The sequence below is a fragment of the Astatotilapia calliptera genome, chromosome 15 (assembly GCF_900246225.1).
Source record: "Astatotilapia calliptera chromosome 15, fAstCal1.2, whole genome shotgun sequence".
NCBI lineage: Eukaryota > Metazoa > Chordata > Actinopteri > Cichliformes > Cichlidae > Astatotilapia > Astatotilapia calliptera.
In genome coordinates, this window is record NC_039316.1 from 1,097,258 (window position 1) to 1,123,011 (window position 25,754).

Sequence of the window (25,754 nt, forward strand, 5' to 3'; positions counted from 1 at the left end):
GCGTCATTAATACACATATTACAAAGTACACCTTTCATAAGTAATGCAGTACGTTACTTAATTACTCCTGGAAAAAGTAATTCATTACATTACTCTGTAAAATAGCTGAAACATACTGTCTCATAATCACCATTTAACAGCACAAACCTGAGGCTACAGACACACACACCAACACAAATCCCTAATGAGGACACACACACACGTCTCTGAGATCTTTCTCTTAGTAGAATACAAAGCTGGCTGCACAAAGCAAAGATGAAAACCAGCACAAAAAGCGATCGTTGCAGCGATTCTGCTTTAGCAACGTGAACAGGTAGAAAGGGAGGCTGCAGCCTGACTGCTCATCTGCTTGTTACCTGTTGAAGTTCAGGCTCTGGCTGCTTCCACTCTGGATTCTAGGCTAGCTTAGTGTTAGCATGCTGTCATGCTGACCTGACCTCCTCTTCAGATCCATTTTTTAAACAATGGAAACGCTCAAGGCTTCAAAACAGGACTTCAGAAACCAGTGGCTGACGTAACAGTAGCTACGTCCCAACATTTGTACCGTCTACCGGCTCTCGCTATCACTTCACCTTACCACAAAATGCTTTTTCAAACCTGCATGAATATCAGTAAGTACATTTCCTAAAATGTCACGCTATTACTTTAAGGTAAATATGGAAGCGTGGAGTTCATGCTTGTACATGTGGCTCCGGTCATTATATGTATGTGTAATGTAAAATGGAATTCTTTATTTATTGAAATGTCCAGATTTCTAGCTGTAGCATCAAATAATCTTGTTGAATAAAAAATGACCACCGTGCACCTATGCAAATTCAAGCCAACAGTCAAGATATATGTTCTGACATCTCCATGGAGCATGTGTAGCCTAATTTGCAACACGGTGAGGTGACACATGGATGTGAGTTGGGCGAGAGAGCGGTTGCGGCCGCTGGCACAGCTCCCTCCCCCTCCCCGTCTCTCTCTCCCTCCGCTTCTGTCTCTCGTGATCTCTCTCAAGCTCGTTCCCTGTCCTCCTTTCCCCTTTAACTTCTCTCTGCCCTCTCCGCCGCTGTCACTTCAACCCCAACACCCCCCTCTGTTGTCTGTCTTACCTCTGTGAGTAAGCAAGAGCCACTGTGAGCTGTGCTGATGATGTCGAGAGTAAAGTGTGAGCGAAGAGTAGCTCCACTCATACAGCAACAGCTCTCTGCCATATGCTTGTATTTCCTCAGAACATTCATTAAAGTAGGTGAGCGACATTTTGGACTGACGCAACGAATTGGAATTTGCATAAATAGAACCCTGAAAAGCACCGAGCATCCCCAGCAACGCGTTGCTTTTGGCTAGTAAGCCATTTTGGTAATTGCATTAAAAATACCCTTAAAATAGACAACAAATGTCTTTGATTTCATCTCAGCTATTTGATGTTATTCCCCACATTTGATGCCCCCCCCCCCTCCCGTTTAATGTGGCCTGAAAGCACAGACTTGAAATGAAAAACAAAGCTGCCTTCTGAACAACCTACATAGCATCTCGCACCTCTTTTCCCAGTTTTTATCTCGTTCCAAATATGGCTCGGTGAGGGCAGCATTCATCACTTGCCAGTGGCACGTCCTAATGAAGCCGTCGTTCGTCTGCCTAATGGCACCTGGGCTCCATCTGTCATTTGCAAGCCAGTGCAGACACACGCAACATTCACCTTGCCAGCTCTTCGTTCGCTGACAGAGGGCGGATCACGTTCGACCTTTCCCCGAGTGTGCGCGTGTGTGTGTCTGTCTCTTTTCGCATGCTGTGAAAACCCTGTAACAGCACTACTGTGAAACATGGCCTCTTGCACTCGGCCCGGCTGAGCGGTTTCCGGCCAAGAGAAAGCATGCCACTGCCTCCGTGCCACAGTTCCCCGATGTGGCTCGAACCGGGAGTGTGACATATGTCTGTGTGGTCGGGACTGTGGGGTAGGCGTGTGCAGTTGCAGCTCGACAGCTGGAGCTGGGCTGAGCGGCTTCTCTTCTGGGAGCACTTCATGGCTCTTGCGTCTACTACACTGCCATGGCCCGAAGGCTGGTTTGACAACAGTTAACCTTGGATTTATCTAGCCCGCTACCTAGCTCACAAGCACAGAAAGACACACACACGCAAACAGGAACATACTATACAGTAGACACACTGTACAGTCCTCACACACTCATTGAAAAAACATGCATGCAAACACACTTCAAAGGAGCACACTGTTCTCTGCATGCTGCAGACATGTACCATGCATGCATGCACCACATTTAGGCAAAATAAGACTTCCACAAACATCTGATATCTTCAAACAGCAAAAAACGCTGCCAGTCATCTATTTTCGCCTTGCAGCATTTAATGACAAGGCCCCGTCAAAAAAAAGAAAAGAAAAAAAAAAAAAGGGAGAGAAGTCATCCTGCTTAAGTATGTTTTAGTGTCTTTCCAATTCATTCTCCAAGTTTGCCATCACTTAGGCAGGCTTATTCGCATGCTTTCACGCCAAGGGGTAGAGGGGAAATCCATTACATTACTTTATGATGCTACATCTGTTTAGCCATCCTTGCAAATTAAAGCACCTCCAAGCAAGCTCATCGCTCAGCACACTCAATTAAAATGACTCTGCCTTGTGCACAGATATGCTTCTTAGCTGACTTTTCTTTTTTTCCTTGTTGCTTTTCATCTGCTGTTGGGTCTGCAGCTGAGCAGGAGTGAGATGAAGTAAAACAGATAAGTGTGGAGTAGCAGTTATTTGTCACGGGAGTAAGCAAATTATTATTCTATGATTTATTTTTTTGCTTGACTGCTGAATTCTGGATATGTGTGTGGCCACGTATATGGATGTTATATCATATATCTATATCTATATATATGATGCTTGACATCATTTTTGTTTCTCCCTGAAATGTACTGAAGAGGAGGAAAAAAGGAAAATAAATGTACTTTTTAAGACTTCAGGAAGCATCCAAATCTTGATATTTTGAATGTGCTTGCTTAATTAGTTCAATAAATTTGACCCGATTTAATTAGCTCTTTTTCAGCAGATGAAGCCTCGGTAATAGCCATTATCAGTGGACCCCAATGCAGCATTGTAGATAGGAGAGAGCAAGAAAAGGCAAAGTGAAATGTTTTTAAGGCAGGGGACTGCGCTTGAACACCGAGGAAGTCTGGTCGAAAACATTAAGAGTTGTGCTTCAAAGCCGATATCTCAGCCTCTCCGTCTCGCTTTCTCTTTCTCTTTCTCTCTTTCATAGACCTCTGCCTTATTGAGGCTGACAATGGACAAGAGCGGCATGGTGAAAAGTAATTATGAGGAAAAACTGCATAGCTGCCCACGCAATCATCTGTGTCAGAGGCCACACAACAAAACACAGGGCTTGCTTAAATGAGCCTGACAAGCCCAGAGAATATTAATTTTCGCTCCCTTGATTTTATCTCCTCGAACATGTATTATTAAAGCCTTTCTCATCAAGGCCGCGATATGGAATTGATGAATAGTCGTCCAGATTGGCATTGTGGTTCCTGGAGGTGTTTATGTGATGCAGACAGAAGGAGGTTGAGCTCGAGGTCAGACACACATACAGTAACGTGCATCCACGGCGCCTTCCGGGCAGGTAACCCTGCAGGAGCTGGCCTGAGAGGTCTGATTGGGGTGCTGACCAAAATGAGACGGTAGACGCCCCCTCTACCCTAACAGTAAATGGCGAGGACACAGCTTGTAATAACCACCACTTACGTGCAGTCACACAGACGTACACAGAATCGGCTGCACGCACCAAAGTCCAAAGAAGTCAGAAGTTAGAATTACAGGTTTGCCGTCCTGATTGCAGACCCCTCGGAGCGCCCAGGCTCTGCTGGCACCGTGTGAGCATACACAGACTCATTACAGCCCGTTCAAGCCCAATCAGTGCAACTCTGGGTTTGGAAAAAGATCATAGCAGGTGTACCTGTGACTACAGAGCAGAATATTTACTTCAAATAAGGCACTCTCCTCACTTCCTCCCTACTTTGTGCCATGCAGAATGCTAAGAGGCACAAAGCAGCGTTTTCTTAAGAAGTTAGGCACGCAAAGGTTAAAATGGAAGCTTGTGAATTTCCACAGGAAGAGGAGCAGGTTGCACCTCTAAATGCACAAATTACAACGCGCTGATATTTTTGCATCATGTCAAATATTGTTCCGAAAACATCACAGCAAACACAACAGAGAGCATTGTGCTGCGCCGCCACAGCGAGCCATTCTGGAACAAATGTATTGTGACTAACAGGATGGTACACTGTGTTAATGTCAGGAAAATCCATTTGAATTATGTGAAGCAAACTATATGGTGTGAGATCATAACGTATTCTGCTAGCATTATTATGCAGGGTGGGGTGGAATGGAGATGGCAAATAACGTGCTGAATCTGTCAGATCTCCATGTATTAAACATATCGTTTCCCTCCTTATGGCCCCTACTCTCACATCCCAGTGCAAGTATCGATCTTGGTTGTCAATCTCCACTGCTGGAGGGTTACATGAGCACGTAATGTTGCTGGAATGCTGAACACACACTTCCAACAACTATACACGTACGATACGCACAAATGAAGATACGGTTACACCGGAAAACTACACGATGATAAGAGGCTTCCAGAGCAGCAGCGGACATGACGGGGGGGGGATCTCTTCTTTCATCTGCTATCACAACAGATCCCAGTGAGTTGAACCCAGTGTAGTAGATGTAGAAGGCCGAAAAGATAGGAGAGGAACATGATGTAGCTGAACTTAATAGCAAAGCTGCTGTTCATTGAGTTGCTCTCGACCGCATCCACACTGACATCTCAGAAGTAAAAAAAAATCTGGACCCACTCTGACGTCTGTGAGTGATCATCGCTGTTTGAAAGTAAGATGTATACGAAATTTTAGAAATGCAACATTCACTTTCTTAAACGAACTTCTTCTTTCTGTAATGTCAGTGACTCAAAGAGGATCTATTTATGCAAAGGGTCTAAAATATATTTATTATTATTTTGCACTTAAGTGAGAAGTATTAGCCAGATTTTATTTTTTGATATTGAATGACGGCATCTGTCTTTCATTTCACACCTGACTGCAAAAAACAAAAACTATGATGACTCATTGTCTGAGAACAATGGACGATTGTAACATCTCCAAATTTTGTCTGCTAGTATTGCTTGGCTGGACCACACAAGTAGACTAATCAAATACACATGAACACATGAATATCCACCTGTGAACCTGCTCATACTGTAATAACTGTAATAACATTTTAACATTTTAAAGCCTGATTGTACTTTTATTATTACTTCTGCAACCGCCTTCAACACTTGCTCTACATTAGGAGCTACTGTACATCTTCTTTGTAACGAGAGTTTTCAACAGATCTTCATCACTTTGTTGGATTGTTAGGGTCAAAGTTTTTGTTGTTACTTTTTTAAAGTAAAATGTTCCAGAAATAAGAACCTTCAGACCATAATAACATGAAAAACTTTAAGTTATGTAAGTGCTGCTAAAGCGGAGCATACTTTCACTTTGAGCCTTTGAAGACATGTCATAAAATTCTATACATTCTTTTAGAAGGGAGCATTTAAGCTTTTACTCTTTATCACCGAAACCCTTGTTACATTCAGATTAATGAAATGCTATGTTTTTTAAGGCTCAGCCATGCTAAAATAAAAAAGAACACCAACCTAGGAATAATGTGATCCAGTGATTACACTGAATTTCACGCACTTACGCTGACTGCTGAGGTTTGCATATAATTGCCATTTCATTTAGAAATGCAGACAGACTGCAAACTTGTTGCAATCAATCTGAGTCAGTCTGCACCAATGAGAGCAGCTTGTCTCTTTGCAAGAGGGGACTTGACTCAACTGGTTGCAGGGGCTTGTATTCTGGGTATATATTCCTATTGAAACATGGTTGATGAGCACTTGATAAGCAGCTTTGAGTGGTCGCAGACCTGGTCCCGGTCTTTGAAGCAACCATTTCCAAAATAACTCTAATTCACAGACACAATAATTTGTCGCAGTCTGCAACCAAATTTGTATTATTGTGACACAAATGATATTTTCCTATAGAGCCTAACGTGCACTAAGGACATTGTTCTGGTCGAGAGAAAACAAAGTAAAAAAAAGCCCCAAACCTCAAAACAGTACACACCTGTAGAAGTATTAAATATTACTACATTCACACTGTTTTGTTGTGGTTTTTTAAAGCGGAGTTATTACACAGCAGTTTTTTAAAACATAATTCAAACCAAAACTGTTCCAGAAGTTTCAAGCTAAATTGCATTTCCACAGTGGCTTTATTTACTACAAATGATATTGGGGGAAAAACAGGAGGGATACAATATATTACTGCGTTTCCTATTATTAAATCAAATGCTGGTGTTCACACAACACAGCCTACTTTATTTGACGTATCAGCTGCTATCACAGAACAATCACCTCCGCTACGTTATCCATCCCCTGGCTTCTTCACAGTCAATAAACCTCGGGATAAGTGTCTGCACTCTAAAGCAACTTTCCATCTTTTGAAACCATATTTTCATTTCAGTGAGTTAAAAGTAAAGCTCATTACTCTTTTAACATGTTTCCAAGCAGAACAAATAGGAGCGGTTCTATTGTTTTGGGACTGTAGAGACTGGAGAAAAGAAACAGGTTAAATTTTAAATAGAAATTTCAATTACGATATGGCACTACTCAACATTTTAAAAATGAAAATCAGAAAATCCATGCCAATAACTGCACTTTTGAACCTCAAGCTTTTCAGCTGGAGTCATTTATGTATCCTTGAAATCCCTGCGAGAGCTTGCCCTTGCTGAGAATCCTCCCTAACAAAGCTGCACATCAGTATGTATTTCTGGGTAAAGAGGTCAGGCGTATTTGCTAATATAAATTGAACTATTCAGATAGACTTAACCTTGGGAGACTGAAATTTTGCTTTAGTTCACAGCAGCCCCCTCAACCATTTAATCCTCATACACAGAGATTTACATACCCCACTTGGATTCGAGCAGACACACATCAGTCCTGTTTCTCTGGAATAAACTGCGTAAAAAGTGAACAAAGGCACACGCACGCACAGCCGCCACGTGCTGGGCTAACGTGTCCTGGGGATACAGAACATGCGAAGGATAGCAACACTGCTGAGCCCAAACAAAATCAGCCAGCCCATTAAATGAGGCGTGACTCAGGAATCGAGCGTAATTTCTCTTGATGGTGTCTCAACGTGTTTTAAAGTCATTTATATAACGACGGCGATGATTCACAGAGGAGGAGAGCAGAAATGGAGCAGAAAAAGAGCATATTGACTCTGTTGAGGGTCCCAGGAATTATGTCTCCAAACGTACAAAGAGGCAGTTAGCAGAAGGTCAGCATCATGATGTAAGCTCTGGAGGTCAGCGCTTGTGACACTGTAGCACCAACAAAGTGAAAGAACACCCGCTTCCCTTCTTTTCAATTAGTTTTTACAGCACACAGCTGTAAAAATGCAATTCGAGCACACATCCCCGTGTTCCTAACCCCCAGCACGGCGCTCACACTGCGTATTTCAAACCTTAAACTTTCTAAAAACACCTGCAAAACGTGGACGCACAAACGCTGCTCCACATAACTCTGTGCTCATGTGCTACGGTGCACTTTCAGGCAACGCAAAGTGAGAATTATCTGCTTATGGCAATGCATGTCACGTGACACCTTGAGGTGATAGCGGGAGGACAAATATATATATGGCACAGTCTGCCCCCCTCTGTGAGTTTCAAATACGAAAACAGAAAGAATAGAAAGGAGGAGAAAGTTCCTACAATAAAAGACCGCAGTCAGCTGCAAAAACAAAAAAAGAAAATCTTTGTGCTGTTTCTCAAGGAGGCTCCACGCACGAGCTAGCAGAAGCCAGGTGGCTTTGCTCAAACCACCCAATCACAAAGGTAGAGATTAAGGAATCGCTAGAATCCTCCAACATCCAGGGATGTCCTGTGTGATTAGAGAAGCTTTGATAGCAGCAGTGCTAGTGGAAATACAAAATCATCACTTTTTTTGTTATTCACACTGGGTGCTTTCATTTAAAGCAACCGGGAATACAATTTTAGCACAGGCTGCCCTAGTTGGAATTGCATCTGGCACTAGAAATCTGATATCTATGGATTTTCAGTCAGATGCTTATTGCTGAAAATGTAAAATAAATAAATAAATAAAAAGGGGAAAAACATGAGATGAGGAGTCCATTAGTTTAGCAAGGTAGAACACCAAAATACCTCAGCTGAGGAGGTTATTTTCACACGAGTGCAGGGGTGTGTAATTGCAATGCCAATCTTCTGGATTTAGCAGGAACTTAATTCTCACTCTTGGAACTTTAAATGAAGCATTTTGTGTAACTGTGATAGAATAGTGCAGATGCAAAACCTGAGCTCCCATTGTTGGCATAAAAAATTGCTTTAAGGTATCCACGGCCACTTTGCAAGAACAGTAATTATCTATTCCGTCACATAAATCTGTCTGCAGTGTTTTATTGTGCGCCGGCTGGCATAAACTTAAGGATAAAGATCAGATAACTATCAGGCACTAACTATAAAAATGATTTAGGAGGGAGAGTCACCTGCACTTTGCTCGGGATATATAACTCCAACTTTACCCAAACGAGATTTAAGGTCACTTATTAGCCCATTAATGCTCAGCGTTTGATGCCTCTCAAGGTTACTCATACAGCTTTGATTACGTACCTTCCTAATTATGAGCCGTGGTGTCGAACTGCATCGTGACCTCTGACCTGTTACGCAGTATCCTCATAACGGAACCAGCTCTGCTTTTTGATTTCTTCCTTTTCTTAATGTTTAATGAGCACGGTCACATGTAATGGATGTCATCGTCTCGCATCCTTCTCAGAGCCTAAGATGCACCAATCAATGCAAGTCTGACAAGCAGCATTACCACCAACATGCATCACATTACTAACAGCGGGCAGCTAATAATATACAGGCGATAAAGCATTGATCTTCTGCCAGGAATATAGAATTAAAAGTGAGTGTGCATACAAACTTACACCGGTCCATTGCTGTGGGCATGAACACACCCCTATTTAGTTTCATTAAATATGTCCATAACTTATGACTCAAGCCCTTTTCAGACAGGGACTATATAACACTGCTGGCACCATCAATCTGTAAAAGTCACAGCGTTCTGGGTCACTTTTACATTACTGCTGCTCATGGCTTTATGTGCAAATAACACTAACAGATATAAATACAACATCTACACAGTGCAGTGTTTTCCACATACAGACCTATTTTGGGCAAGCTGCCCAGATATTAACCTTTCCCAGTTATGTGTAGGGGACTGAAAGAATGACAATCTTCTTGCTCTTATTTTGAAATTTCCTTGCCAGGTTGCAGTTTTAGCAGAGCTCATTATCTTTCAGCTCTACCACAGAGAGAGTTTTATTCTGTGTGTGGACATACTGTACCTGCACTTTCCCGGACTGCAGCTGGCAACTACAGACCTGCTCGAGGGATTTACTGCAGCCTAGAAACCCATACAAACGAGAACCTGCAGCAGGTGAACTGACTCATGTGTGCTACGCTAAGCTCAGGCAGCTATGATCCAAGACAGCAGAGTTCAAAATAATCAAAATCAATACCGGATGCGTTTGATCTTCATCTAATTCAAAATTACCTTTTTTTTTTTTTAAATGGTCCATTTCTTAGTGTAAACAATCCCACCACTTTCAGAACGGGGTTTGAAGTCATTGCTGCAGATTGGCGACCTGTCCGGGGCTGGGATAGGCTCAAGCCCAACCATGACCCTAAATTTGATAAGCGGGAGGAAATGATGGATAGATGCGTTTGTAATCTAAAAATAATTACAGAGGGGGAAACGCATATATAATATTCTTTAATCACACGCATACATCCAGCTGTGCACATATAAGAATATGGACCTCTAGCACTGCATCCATAAGCAGAATGTAAACCTGTGGGTCATGATGCAGCAAGTTTCATGTGCTCTGTGCAAAAAATGTGAGAAAACATCAAACAACACAATATATTTTGAAAGTTGTACAGGGCGGGCCATTTATATGGATTCCCGTAATAACATGGGAATGGTTGGCTTCACGAAACTTAGCAAGCAGTTTGCTAACTGTAGCATGGGAGACGGGTGGTCTCGTAGGGTGTCTTGCATTGAAATCTGCTGCAATGACCCGGTTACTGCGTTCACCAGATATCAACACAATTTTGATCCGCTCCTCACGTGTTAACCTCTTCAACATGTCAATGGCTGTGAACAAAGAGAAACTTGTAAATAACTCATGAAAGAATAAAGTTACGTTGAAACCAAGCACACCATTGTTTTTCTTGTGACATTACCAAGAAGTTTGATGTGTCACATGGCCCTCTTCCTATTGAAAAAACAAAAGTTGTATCCAAGATGGCCGACTTCTAAATGGCCACCATGGTCACCACCCATCTTGAGGAGTTTGCCCCCTCACATATACTAATGTGCCACAAACAGGACTTTAATATCACCAACCATTCCCATGTTATTACGGTGGATCCATATAAATGGCCCACCCTGTACTTTAGAAGGATTTCAATCTGTAAGACAAAGACAGAAAACTACATAGATGAAATATGGCAGTCGAGCTCTTTGTGCTTCTCCTTCATGTAACGTCACCCAGTGTGTGTTTTGCACATGCATGTCGAACAGTTTGCAAATGTGCAAATTCTTGATGCTGCATGTAGAGAATAAAGCATGTTCATTACATGCGACTGCTTTCTTTAAATAAAGGAGCGCTGTGTTATAGAGCTTCAGGGTCAAAACAGTGATGTGCAGCTCACAAAGATGCACTGGAGACAAGTGCACTCGTATTTTATACGGGCCTATCCATTAATGTGACTGAATGCATTCAGACTAGAGCTGTGGTGAAAGTGATATGCAAATGTTGCTGGATCAGACCCAGTAACATCAGTTTGTTCATGAAGCTGAGACGTTTAGACGCCGTCAGGATAAAAAAAAACAAGTGTGTGTCTTAAACAGGTGTGAAACTGTGCCATGTGATAATTGGCTACTGTATAGTGAGCGCTATAATAAACTGTGATTCGACAGCTGGGAAAAAGCAATATCATCTCCCCATCAATTATTCCTTCTCAGATTTAGAGTGTGCAAGAGGATACAGATAGGAGTGGCAAAAAGCAAGCAGAAAAGCTAGAGGCTTTACATCTCTGCAAATGCAAAAAAAAAAAACCAAGTCTCTGGGGAAGACTAATCACTTTCATTTTGCATCTCTGAAGAATTAGCCCAAGTTAAACAGACCCGCACCACCACGGAGGCAGCAGAAAGCAATGCTAGCTGCAGATATGATAATGGATGGCTTTCCCCTTGAGGTTGTTAAATAATTATCTTGTCGTAGGTTTAAGAGCACATGTTTAAAGTAGGACGTTCCATCACTCCGGTCTTAAGCAGTTAAAAACGAAACGAGTACGTGTGTATCGTTCTTTTTAAATATGTACATGAACGTGTGAATGAACATGCTACGTGCTACATTTATTATTCACAGGCGCATCAACAAGTTTGAAAGTGGCGTAAGCATGCTTCTCTGTAAGGGATTAGAAGGATGCTACTTGATGTGTCGTTAGGACAATATGCAGCTGATCACTTTCAAAATGTCTAAATCAATATTTCATCTAAAAGGGATATTACTCATATTCGTCTGCAAATCCGTAAGCTGTCAAGACTTTGAGCGCTGACAAAACTGAGCCTTCCAAGTGTCTGCCTGTCACTGTAATCCCTAATAACAGAGACCAAAAGAAAGAGCCATGTTTCCAATTTGTGCTCTGAGAAAAATCTTCCCCTCCATCCTCTTCTTCATTTTCCATCTCCTGTGCCCTTTCCGGGGTTTTTTCCCCTCTCGCTGGGCTTTACTCGAACAAATCATTAGTAACACATACTGCTGTTTTTCTCTGTGTGAGCCAGGCTAATTCTGAAACACTCATTATACCTTCTCTCTCTGCCTGCCTTTCTTCTGCCTCACACAGACCTTCTTCTTCCTCTTCAGGCCCTGACCTTCCTCCACGCCAGGCTGTGAGATAGATCACTGTAAAAGCCGCCTATCTCTGAGGGGTCACATGTGGTGAAGGACCTGCTTGGCAAGGGTCGAACCAGGGCCACAGACCGATCTCCGTCTAGGGACTAGCACTCAGAGTCTGATAAGAGGTCTGTTTCCCTGCCAAGAACCTGCTGACACTTTCAGCTTGGACACACTCATGTGTTCCTACTTTCCATGTTCCCCCCATGTGAGTTCTCCCTCATTGTTTGATATAGACTCTTTATGTGTTTTCCAATCTCTTTTTCACTGGGTGTCAGAACAGAGCAGCGGATGCTAGGAGCCCACTGCAGTGCATGGCAGGCGGAGAAAAAGAAAGAGGGAGGGAAGCAGATGCTTGTGACAGTGTGGGGGCGGTAATGAGGGTCCCTACGACGGGCAGACAATCAGTAAGGGCCGTGTACACAGCCCACTCGCGCACACACACATGTAGAACAGCGAGGGAGTAATGGGCTGGCAAAAGCCTGGGGCCAGTCTCACTGACACATACGCATTCACCACACACTACATGGTGAATAATAAAGAGGGAAACCACCACCATCACTGTCAGCCGCTCGCTGAGCAGAATAAAACCAGCCGAAAGTGTATTACCTGCACCATTTTTGTAAAATAATTATTTAGAACAAACAAACACCCCGGCCCGGCTGAGGTGAGTCAGCTCAGTGTGGAGCAACAGTAAACGGAAGACAGGGGAGGAGGGAGGACGTTCTGGCTCCCTCAGCCGTTCTGTCTCATGCCAGGACGGCACATATGACATCCCAGTGTGCTCCCCGAGCCTGCCTCTAATATGCACGCAAGGCCTTTCAAAAGCATTACCCGGGCGATGGGAGACACTTTTATCCTGGCAGACGTTTCAGTGAGAAGGAGGTTCGATTCACCGAAGCAAAGGCGGAGAGGAGGGAAAACAAACGGTACTTGCAGAGCGCGGGGTTCACGTTGCCGCAGAGACATTTCAAGAAGTGGGGCAGAGGAGAAGGCTGCGTGTTGAAGTGAACGAGGTTTGAAAATAGCCCGAGACAGAACAAAGACGGCACAGCTGCTAAAGTGAGCATGCACAGAGCATGTAAATGCAAAACACCTAAACCCGAAGACGCTCGGCTTAACCGTCGCAATGCAACCCTCGAGTCCGAGCCAGCAGCATGCCGGACAGCTGCAGCCGAGAAAGATTGATTACAATCAATTATGTCACCACAGGAAGTATTTGTTTGGCCGTTAAAGGCCAACTGATCAATGCGCTGAGCTAGATTTGGTTAAGATAGCTGTCAAGCAGAGAAAAGCGAGAGAGCGGTTAAACAAAATGATATATACAAAGGACCTCAGCAGCGTAATGTTGTGTCTGACGCGATGATTACTCTGCACTGCATCGTCGTGACCTTTGGAAATTGCTCGTTATATTGAAGCAGTGCTTTTTAGCAGAAAAGATTAACATTTCAAATTTGAACCGAGAGAGTACGTTTTTCGTCTGCGAGGCCCAGCTGGTATAAACATGCCAACTAACAGAGCAGTGTGCCTCTTTTTGCTTTGTAAAAACAGCGATAAACTTATGATGACCCCCTCCAGCCCCCTCTTTTTTCTTACTTCTTAAAAAGTTACCAAGACACTAATCATGGCTGAAAGAGCACACTGGCACCGCACTACCACCTAAAGTGGGTACATTTGTGTGTGTGTGTGTGTATTGCAGGGCCTTTAACCTGCTTGGACACTAACTCATGGCGACTTGTGTCACAGTGGGGACCTGGACTGCTTTTTCAAGGTGGCTTGGTTTCAAGGTGAAGATTAGAGATTGGTTTAGGGTTGAGCTTCAGGGTTAGGTGTTGAGTTATTATGGTTAACGTAAGGTAAGGGGCTCAAGTAATGCATAATGTCAATGAGTAAGCCCACATAGCAATGCAAGGTGTGTGTGTGTGCACATGTGTGTGTCTGTGTGTGTGTCAGCTCATAACTTGTATTTGTCATCTCAAGACTGACAGCAGTCACTCTGAGTTACTCTTAGCCACAGTGATGTATTTGACCCTGGTGTTTATCCTAGCCTCTCTCTCAAAGATGTGAAACCAGAGTGACACAGTTACAGACAAATACAGTACACACACACACACACACACACACACACACACACACACACACACACACACACACACACACTCAATAATACACATTTTCCTGTTCCCTCTGCTTGACGCCTGGGAGACAATTTGAAACGGTTGGTCCGTGGACGATCAGCTCTCTGCTGTAATTGGGTCCCTTGTCACCCAGCAAATTCATGTCAGCATTGGTCACATGGGATACTAATCTAAATGGCATCAGTGTCCTATTTGTGTGTGTGTGTGTGTGTGTGTGTGTGTGTGTGTGTGTGTGTGTGTGTGTGTGTGTGTGTGTGTGTGTGTGTGTGTGTGTGCGAGAGAGAAGAAGACCTATGGAAAGCAAGAAAGGTGCAGTAACTTTGAGGAGCAGAGGGTGCTTTCATATTATGTGCAGGGTTGTGACTGGGCTGTACTGTAGCAGGGCCCTGCTATGAATATGACAACTGCACACACAATGTGGTTTACTTATTTTCCATTAGTCCCTAAAACGTAAATACAGAGAAGGTAAAACACGGGCAAAGCTATGGCTGATCATTTTACTGCTACTTATTCTGTTCATCTTCTCTCTAAAAATTTCAACTCAATCAACTGGGCAACATTACAAGAGTTAGACATAATCAGATAAAAATTAAAAGTCATTTTCAACTAAAGTCTAAACATATATGAGTGCTAATTTGTTAACTAGCTTATTTTTGTTGTCTGCAAACTGTTGTCAGTGAATTCTAGTAACTCATACTCAATGTATTTCCAGTCCAAAGACAAAACTCAGGTCTGATTGTGGTCATATGCATGTTTGGAACCGCCGACATTCATCTGAATCCACATTTCCTTTGCTCTAGAGCAGCAGCCATACCTGAACAAGGTACATGAATTTAGATAATAAAGAATAAAAGGACAAGGACTTAGTATAGTATGTAAGAGTGCTGTTATGTGAAATTAATCAACAACCCTTGAGCAAATCAGGATTACTTATTCATCCAGGCCATTGTATAATGAATATAAATGATGACCTTTAGAGAGGAAGCTTTTTTCATGTCATGATTCCTAAAGCACGCTGAAGATGAGCCACTTTAGTGGAAATATATGAAAATATAAAAAGGTAATGTTTCATTACAGGAAAGATAACAGAAGCTTTACATGCCCAGAAATACATGCTCTAGCTCTTTTTTCCCCCCTCCATACCAAAAACCAGTCTAGGATGACGGGGTTTCACACACCTAGACCCCTTCCTTTGACCATCTAACTCACACTCAACCCCAAAACACTGACCCTTCTATTAAAATGGAAATGCTCAGGGATGTTTGTGGGCAAGTCTTTAAAATGCTACCACAAAAAACATCCCTTCAGATAAAGTCACCTGGCCTCCAAATTCCCTCGTCTAATTCCCAAATCTACCCGATCTAAATGTACATCTACACGGTGCACGGGATCCACAATCCACAGATGCCCCAACCCGGCATCCAGAAGACCCAGAAGAACCACAGCCTTGTGTCTATCCTCCAAGGTGTCAACGGCGCTGCTGGCAGAAAGGGAACCTACATAGTTTAATATTGTGGCACCTCAGTGTAAAATCTACAGTGAAAAGTCTGTGAGTGCCATTTTTAGGGGTCTAAGTGAGGAACTGGGAAGCTGCTGACACAGTAATTGCTGACATCTAGCAAAGAGGCTGAGGAAAAGAGGAATAAAAAAAAAAAAAAGCATAGGAAAAGACAGGACGAGAACTTGAGCTGAGAGCTTGATAATTATGAGGAGGTGAACATGAAGCACTAAGCATGTGGTATTTCTCAACTTTAAACTACTAAAGCAGTGTTTGGTCAGATGTCGGTTATAGAACATGAGTCATCCCCAGTTTGTGTGTGTGTGAGATTCAGATACCAAAAAGGAATATCCTCAATAAACTGAGTACCAGAAAGGAGCGCTAGAAATCCACATGATGAACACAACATAGCATCCAACAGGTGAATGAACCATCTCAATCTGCTTGATCTTATTTTTTGGAAAGGGCAAAGAGAAAGCATGCTGAAATACGAATCACTACAGTACAGTAATCCCATATCCTCTTTATTAATAATAAAAGAGAATTGTGTGGGTGTTCGACAACAAACCTGGGTCTTTTAAGGATTGGCTGCAAAACAATAAATAGATCTGAGTAGAAGTCATCACACTGCAGCCCCAGGGTCACATCAAATTTGAAAAGTTACACTCAAAGCAAAACTAACAGATGCTGATGCTGTTCGTGTGGGTGAGGACAACATAGGATGTCAGCCTGAGATCCTTTAGCCTTCTAATGCTTCCTATGTATAAGCCCACTACATTATGTATGTTTACAAAAATAGTGAAAGCCAAGGGAAACCAAGAAAGTGACATTTGTATGCTGCAAAACCCTGATTTTAACATATTACCAAGATAAGATAAGATGGCTAACTTGCTCTATTTCGAGGTAGGCCAGCTGAGAAATGAAGGATCTTTAATGTGCATTTTCAAGGCAATATGATGAGACCTCATGACCAAACATTACGTCTCAGTCACACTAGTGAAAATAGGACCTAGCAGCCTCTTTGTGATTGAAGGAGACAGAAAAATTAATGGCCCAAAGGTCTGAGTGACGAATTTCAATCGCAAGGCAGTTGCACAGGTTGCCAGGTGGGAGGCGACCTGCCACCAAACAGTTGTGGTCTGACTCAGGCTGACGGCAGTCACTCTCAAACAAACTGATGAAGGTCTGTAAACAGTTGTAATCTAATCTGCAAACATGTTGCAACCAATCAGAGTCAGTCTGTGCAACTTATCTGTGACGTGTCTCGTGACGCTAAACGCTCACAAACTAATAGCAGACAGACTTTGTCTAATTGCTACTTTATTGCCGTTGTGAAACATCAACTGCAACTGACTGCAAAGGGTCACAGACATGCTCTGCATCTTTAAAGCAAACCTGTTGCTACAGTTCATTACACATGCAATCATTATTACATGGTTGCAATCATTTTTGTGTGTGCTGCTGTGTGAAACACAGTTTTCCCTACTGTGATTAGCATAAAGGAGGCAATTTGCTAAAATGCAAAGAAATGCTTTGACAGTTTATATATTTCTTTTCTTATTGAATACATTTAGATCACAGTCTTTGTTGTTTCAGGGTCGTTAGACTGAGGTAAGTGCATCCCGTACATCCAGCTCTTCCTGTGCGTTGAACTCTTGCACACTCTGGAGAGTTTACTGTCAGTTCTTTGAAAATAAAAATGTCAGAGGTAATTGGCTTTTAAAATGCCTACTGTACCTGATGAAAACCATCAGTTTCGTCACATGGAAACTAAACGCCCTGGCCTTCTTCTCAAAGAACTGTATTCGCCATATAAGCGCCCTTCAGGGGTTCTTTTGTTGAGAGCTGTTAAATGGTTAAAATTAATGGCTGTAAGCTATCAGCCAGCGCAATTTGGCCAATTCTTTCTTGTTTTAGCTTGAAGGGCCAAACTGCTTCCTCCCACAATGATGCAATAACTAAGTGACCTCTCTATGGCAACTGAACTGACTGAATAACTGCCCTCTGGTTGAAATCGCTCCTTTCTAATTGCAAAACCAGGTGCTAAGAATTATTTGAAAGGGAGAGGACCTTGTAAACGCCTGTGTGCAAAGGTGTCAGTAGGAATCAGACATACAGTACGACTTATTTTCAAGTCTATCCAAGCCTGGTTTAAAGCCAGTGTGACATACAGATCGACTCTGAGAAGAACACAAATTAAAACATATATCCAGTTCTCCTGGTTTCTGAGTAAATAAAGTCCATGAAGTGCTTGGAGTGGAGAGACTGTGACACTGTGATGACACTGCTGAGAAAAGGGGAGAGAACGAGAACAACAGAGTGATAGAACAGAATCAGACTAATTCACCTTACTTGTTGATCCACAATCTGCTAAACTGGTGTTGTGAAGCCTCAGCAGCAGGGAGGAAAGAGGGTTATTGCAGACACTCGCTGCTGCAATTGAGTACAGAGTGGGGATGCTGTCGGCCAGTGACAAATAACTTGAATTTGTGTGGCCTTTCCAAACCATCCGCCACACTGCACAAGCATTTGTTGAGTGTAGCGAGGAAAGAAAGTGATGAGAAGCTTCCTATTGATCCTCCCCACTGTTAGGTAAACAAACAACTTCATCCGCAACCCCTTGTGACCACATACGTAAACTAAAGCTCACTAGGTATTTGTACAAAAACAGGACACATGGAAAAAGAAAATTTAGGAAGCCTGCCCAAAAACAGACAAATGCAGCAATGAGAGAAAATGCAATCACGCTACCATCTGCAGTCCAGCCAAACACACTTAAGAGCTTAAATAATCATGGGAGTCAAATTAATGCCTTAATAGCCATAACAGCTGCAAAAGCAGTGAATAGAGGCTGTAAAATTTTGGTAAAGTAACAATCTGAATGATTAGTATTCATTAGGAGTTCATTAAGTGAAATTTTAAGCATTATTATAGCAGCTAAGAAATATTTGCTATGCAAAATTAGAGTGCAGTAACAACATCTTTAGCAGAGAATTAAGACAGCCTCAGAGAGCCTCAGACAGAGGAGAGCAGCAAAACAGCAGCAGCATACATGTCTATTTGTATATGTGTGATAAGACCCCATTAAAATGATGCAAAACTTAAATAAATTTTAAAGCCAAGCTCGCTCCGTGTATGTTTGCTCCATGAGCAGTCTGTATTAGTGTGCATAAATCCATTCCTGTGACTACAAGCAAGATGGCGGAGTGCAGTCCTGTGCATTAAGCTAGTTGGCCGTTTATACGCATTCATTTAACTGAAGCTCTTTACTGCTGTTTTGCTGCTTGGTGAACAGCAGCGAAACATCCACATTTATCTTAGTGTTGTATATTTTGTTTATATATTTTATATGTGTGTGTTTGTGTATGTGTGCATGTGACAATGTGATGCAAATCTGAAATTAATACTCTAACTACAACAAAGCAAACATGCACCTTACACACCTGCAAAAGAAAAAAAATCTTCCCGATCGAAACCCTTCAGTTCAGGCTGTGTGTTCAAGGTATTGATTGGGTGATTTGTATGTGTTGCTGGTGCAGCTGAAATGTGTCTAAGAACATGTGTTGATGGATGTGTCTGTGGCTGGGCTCAGCCTGTGAGGGCTACAGGGTGGATGCTGGGAACGCTCTGACAGCCTCAAGGTTACCCGCCGTGCACCAAAACAGATGGATGCCCCTCATCGTAACTGTCTCTAATGTGCTCAACTCAATCATTCCCTCCCTCTCCCGTCCCATGCAACATCTCCCTCGTTCACTCATGGAAGCAGCTCGCAGAAAGCCCGAGCTGCACTGTGCATCCACAGCCAGCAGTCGAAATCGTGCTTTTGTTTGCCATGCTGGGAGAAATTCAACATCTTATCCTGGGTGCAGTAACCGAGATGTAACGCTACCACGCTATATGCTTGGCCTTTTTAGCGTGTACTAGCTTACTCTTCTGTCGGACTACAATTCTGTGCATTATGTAGTTTAGAAAAAGCATGAAAGCCAGCGAAAACAACTCCACCTCACCCCAAACCTCAGTCACACAACACTGACATACTCTCATATATATATGGCTAGTTAAGCATTTTCTAGTTCTTGGCCAGGGCTGGCATCAACGTCCCATCCACAGCACCGGTGAGCCATCTCTTTACTAGCTAGTAATTAATTTTGAAGCACATAAAGGCTGCAGTTTGCTTTTTTTGATACAAGACTCATTTTTAAATTCAGATTTTTTTGCTCAGATCTGATTTTTATCAATAATAAGCTGCCATGCAGGAGAAGCAAACGAGTATTTTTCTCAGCATTTTCAAGGCTTTCTTCTGTATAGAGGGATATATAAGTGGAAGCTACGAAGCTACAAGTGGCAGCACTGTAGCGTGAATTAAACTATTATTCATTAATTTAATGAATTAATTACATTTATTCCAGAACGTCGGGGGCTACTTCTAACTACATCTGCCATTGCCACTCTGCAAGATTCTCTCAAGAAGAGAGGAAGTGATGGAAAAGTCACGTTCTGACTTGAATGTTGAGACTGAGCTCGCGTTACACAGTAGCATAGCTGTATTGGATTTCTGAGATTACATGGAAGTGGCTGGAATGCCAATTAAAAAGATGATGTTTTTCTGGAATAAAAGCAGATGTAAATCACAGTTTTGCTGCAGTCTGGGTGGGATGTAGAGTGTGATAGACATACAGACGCTTGGTTGGTTTCATACTTTGCTGATGTGGCAAAAAAAAGTGACATTGACTTCTAGCAGTATAAACAATGTAAAAAGTAAAAAAAAAAAAAAAGATGCCAAGTCCCCAACTAACTTCCACAGGGCACCTTTAATGAGACCCAAGTTCTGTAGCCGGCCAAACAACGAGCTGAAGCAGCTAAATGGCACAGCTGAGCTAAGGGAAAGTGCACAATCAGGTGAAACTTTGTAGGCTTGTCATCACAAGCGTCACCTTTCACTTGACATTTGGAAGCTCTTTATGATAATTCTGCAAACAAAAAACAAAACAAGTAATGGTTCAGAACCACAGCAATACTTTGTAAATGTATGAATATGGAAAAGTGCATATTTCTTCAACACATCCATTTACTGACACTCATGAGGATGAACATCTCCCACTGTTCTCCTCCATCTTTTTATCCATTCTCTTTCTTCTGCCCCCGGGGCGTTTAGGCTCCACGGCGTTGCATATATCCAATTATACCGCGGCTCTGAGCACGACGGTGACACATCGATTGACACGAGTGACATCCAGTCTTATCACAGTGACACGATGCAGTGCTGGAGCAAGCATCATTAGCCTGATCAGCCAATAGCGGGGCAGCTCGTTAGACCTCCTCCGGGGCTGGACATGCAGTTCTGGTTCTAATACAGATATTATAGGACAAAGAAGCCGAGTGACAAAGTGATGGAGAGCGGAAAGGAGATTATAAACCTTGAAGGAGCAACTTTATGTTTGTGCACTCTTCTGTATTTTTGTGTTTCAGGCAATTCCACTGGGCTGATGTCGGGCAATTACTTTTCCTCGAGCCACAGCTACACAACAACAACTTCCTTCAAAGCGGCATCTAAACCCCCCTCCCAAACCTCGATGATACTGCAGGCAGTCTTTAAGCCACCTGATTACATGGCTGCTGAATCACGTGAACATTTCTAGCTAAAACGATTGCCTCAAATACTACGACAGTTTTTTTCCCAAAGTGTGCTTTTGGGATAGGTTGTGCCCTGAGGACAAATCATTCTCCGTAGAGCTCTTTTTGGCCCATTTTTGATCCACCTGTGGTATTTATAGGCAAATGTTCTCGTATTGCTATGCTCCACTTATAAGCCCTCTTTCACCAGAAAGGTGCTGTCAAACTCTGCATGAAAACACGGGCTTTTGTGAGATGAAGATGAAAGAAGGCGTGCTCGTTTCCACCTTTCCGATTCATCTTCAAATCGAATGCATTTGCTGGCTGAAATCGCTGTCCATGCATTATGATGTAAAGGTGCTACATCTGTGCCCAGCTGAAACCAAGCCAAGCTCCAACGGCTGTCGGAGGGCGCTGCATAACAAACCCTGCTCCACACCTGTTGGCCGGCCCCGGCCAGCTCGAGCTACTCAATCCTATTTACAGAGACAGCACGATAAAATATTAAATGCTCCGATGAAAATCCTTTCAATATTCACACGACGCTCTCACATATCTACAGATGGTATTTCCATGTGCGCACGTGGGTGTGTGTTGCACGTTCACCTGCTTTTTCATTCTAAAAACCCTTCATCACTTCATCATCGACGTCATATCAAAGTGAAAGGCTGCATTGTGTGGCCGCCCCCGTTTCCCCCCTACCCCTCGGGATTTAATACTGTTGAGCAGATACATCAGTAAATAGTGGGAAAATGCCGTGGTTATTGTGTATTCTCCACTCACTAGAACATTGTGAATGCAGGCAAATACATTGTGCCCCGACCTCTTTTGTTCCTCTGCTAAGCAAGCGGAGGAGAAATGAATACGTGGCAAACGCCATGATTATTTTCTTATAAATAGTGAACGAAGTAATAAAGCTGTTTTGTTGTCAATTGTGTAAGCAGTTAGGCAGATATGGTCGCAACCCTCTGTGCATGCCTTGGAAAAATAAATTAAGGACACTGGCTAAAAGCTGGAGCAGAGGGATTCTGAAGGAATCACAGCACTGACAGTGAAATTCATCACTAAATCTATCTGTGCAATTACTGATGTGAGCGTCAAACTGGCGAACAGTGCTCTGCTCCCTGTCTTCCGCCTCCTGCTCCCTCTTCCACTTCTCCTTTCTGTTTGTTTACCATGCCCCTGACAGTAGAACAATGCAGCGACCTTTGCAGAGATAATTCTATTACGTAAGTTGAGTAATTGCTCTGGATGTGGAAGAGGAGTGTCCGATTGCTCCTCTTGCTTGGCCCAAAGCTCTCATGTCCTTGGATTTAAATGAAACTCTGCGGCATTCACGGAACCAGACGTGGAGAGGGTCCGCTCCGAAAGCAGAGGAGAGCAGAGCGGAGCAGAAGAAGGGGAAAGGATGTGAGACGACAAGGAGATGGAAATGAGCACGACAAAAGCAGTGAGCCAGAACCCAGCAGGATAAACCCCCTCCAACCCCCCAACCATTTTTTAAAGCAGTGCTGGGCACAACATGTACCTACAGATTGTCCGAGAGGCTTTGAAAACAGCCTGCGAGGTTCAAAGAGCCCTCTGAATTTCCACAGTCACGTTCCCATAAGTGAAGGTGTGCAGTCACAATGTGCAGGCTGCAAGGGTACACAGGAATAAATGGAAGCAGTGTGGATAGCTCTCGCCTGCTGAGGCGCTTTTTTCCCCTTTATTTTTTTCATCTTTTCCACCACCTAGCGACCTGTTAGCTATGATGGAGAAGAGGGCACAGAGGCTCAGTGCTAACAATCGCAAATAGTGGCTTTATTGGCAGAAGTGTTCACTTTACTTTATTCAAGTTTCTTCATTTGGACAATGGGTAGAGATGAAGCCACAGAAACAGACAATTAATGATATTTGCTAGCAGCTATCTGCTGGAGAAAGAGAGATGGAGAGGCAGAGAGACCGAGGGAGAAGCTCCACTCCCACATTGTTAATTAGAAGATCTTTCTCCCTCTCTCACGCTGCGCTTGCTGAATAAAAGATGCCTGGAACACACATGCACGCACAAAGGCAAGGACTTAAGAAAATTGTTGGCAACATGCCTGTATTGTAATCACAAATTGTACATGTAATACACTGGATTCTTGCAATGTCCGGAAGATATTATTCATTCAGTGATCAATAACTACAGCCAGCGAGAGGGCTGTGGGTTGGTACAGTGGGATGTATAGAGAAAGAGAGAACGACAAGAGGCAAAGCAGCGGAGGAAAATAACAGGAAAACTGATTTCATGCTCGGGGGATTGCATCTCATTTTCTCCCAGCACAGGGAGACGGTGTGCGGTCCAGCTTGTGGATTTACTGCCACCTGGTGGTGCGTGACTACTCTGTAGGGGCTCCAGAAACCTCACAGGAAGCAAAGGCATCAGAGTGGACGTCGGAAGATTGGCTCAATCCGAGAAAAGTAAACGAGACCCTTTATCTCAGGCAGATGGAGTCATGCACACTTGTGCAATACGAGCACAACTCCAATGCACTGGAGTATTCCCGCAGCAGCGTGCCTGTTTGCCTGGCTTTCACCTCTCTTCATCTCCTTTCTGCCATAAACAAGTAAAGAGAAACTGCTCGAAAGAGTTACGCAAAGAAAGAAAATCAGCCACGAAATTCTCATTAAGACTAATACCGCACGGCTAAAAATACTATTACACGCTTGGACAGCCTAGTCAATATTAGTGCACATCTATTTCCAAAAGAAGCAGGCGAACCTAAACCTGCAGAGTCACAAAGATGTAAAATATGTCACCGTCAAAAGCGCCTGTGTCTCAAGAAGAATTACATCTTTGTTGATATGAAATCAATGAGACCTCCCTCTATGTCATCCCGGGCAGCGCCGGGGGGGAATTAATGAGGGCTTCTCATCACTAATTAACACATAAACACTCAGTTCCCATCACCGAGTGAGAGCTGAGGTCGGCTGTTTGGCCCCCGTGTGGAAAACACTGCGTCAGAGGATCGTGAAAGAGAGGGAAGTGAGAAGGAGAGAAGGAAAAAAAGCGAGAGAAAGAAATGTGGAACCGAGAGATATAAAGTCATACACAGCAGCCGGGCCTGACATCAGAAAGGTCTGGATGATTAGGGGATGCCAGCACTCACAGATAGCAGCTCTCCTAACAGCTTCCACCACCTCATTAGTCTGGCCCAGCAGCGCTGTGCCCCCACTATTAAACGCTAAATGAAAGACCGCCAACCGTGATTACTGCGGGGAAGTCCCTTGTCGTCATGGGGATAAGAGATCCCTTTTCTCCCTCACTTTCAGACACACACGCACACAAACTCGCAATTCGTCTTTAGCGAAAGCTATTTGAAGGACGCTTATGAAAAGGCGATTGAGGCAGAAGTGGATATTTTACACATCATCAGTTGCGGTCGGGCTAACTCCCGAGCCCGAACCGCGAAAGCTCACGACATCAAGCAAACCTGTTACGTCAAAGCACCTGCAACAAAGCAAAAAAATAGATGCCCTTAACAACTGCCGGCATCTCTCAGGTGCTTCATTTAAAGATCACAACACACTCTCAGCTCCGAATTCATGCAGCATTTTTAACAAAGCTTTAACTTAACAGGCCTGAATCAACGAGTCCTTGAGTCAAGGATGCGGCTCTCAGTGCTGCACACAGGACGGCGTGAGTTCATGGGTCGAGCCAGTTTTTAGCATGGAGAGTGTGAAATATAATAATGTGCATGTGCATAAGAATGTATAATGGTACGACTTATGAACTGTAACCTTGCAGTATTGTGCAGTTTTGTGCTGTTCTGTGCACCTCGTGCATCATGTGTTAAAGGAGGATTCCATCAACTTTGTGCTGCACCTCCACATGATAACACTGTTGTGGAGATGAGCTGGCTTTGAGCCTTCCATATTTTAATTTTCCTCAATCAACTGTCCTTCAAAGCCCATGAGGCATTGTCCTTTAAAGGCTTTCTACTTCTCTCTGGAGTCCCCCTTTAATGCACATGTAAGGCAAATGCAGAAAAATCCTAAAGCCAGCAGCACTCACGGTCGTTGCAGTAGGTCCCCGAGTAGGACGTCAACGAGCAGTCACAGGTGAAGTTCTCCCAATGTTGGATGCACACGCCCATGTTGGCGCATGAGTCCTCCTGGCAGGTGGTGCTGGGCCCTGAAAAAGGGTGAAAGGGGAGAAGAAACATAGAGAGAGAGAGATACCACAGGTGCACAGTCAAGCAACGATAAGATTGACCGCTGAGGCTAAACAATGCAGGACCCATGCAGAAGGAATGCACTCTAGAAAGACAGGTCTACACCATGTGGGCCTCGAAGAAAAAAACAAGGAGCAAACAGTGTCGTCACACGAGGCCTGACCTGCAGTGCGAATGCAGTTTAAAAAATACTGCCTGATGAATCCTGCTTCCTGCTGGGTAAAGCTGCTGTAGCACTGG

General features: G+C 43.3%; 1 protein-coding gene across 12 annotated transcripts in view; it reads right to left on the reverse strand.

Annotated features, from left to right (window-relative positions):
• Positions 1-25,754, reverse strand: part of nrxn3b (neurexin 3b) — a 322,143-nt gene that overhangs the window by 154,485 nt on the left and 141,904 nt on the right. For all 12 annotated transcript variants that reach the window (XR_003274579.1, XR_003274577.1, XR_003274576.1 and 9 more), the window contains one exon: positions 25,355-25,474. Coding sequence is in view for 9 of the 12 variants with exons in the window: in XM_026193775.1 (XP_026049560.1) it covers positions 25,355-25,474 (120 nt within the window). In the remaining 3 variants the exon portion in view is untranslated. The remainder of the gene's footprint in view (positions 1-25,354; positions 25,475-25,754) is intronic.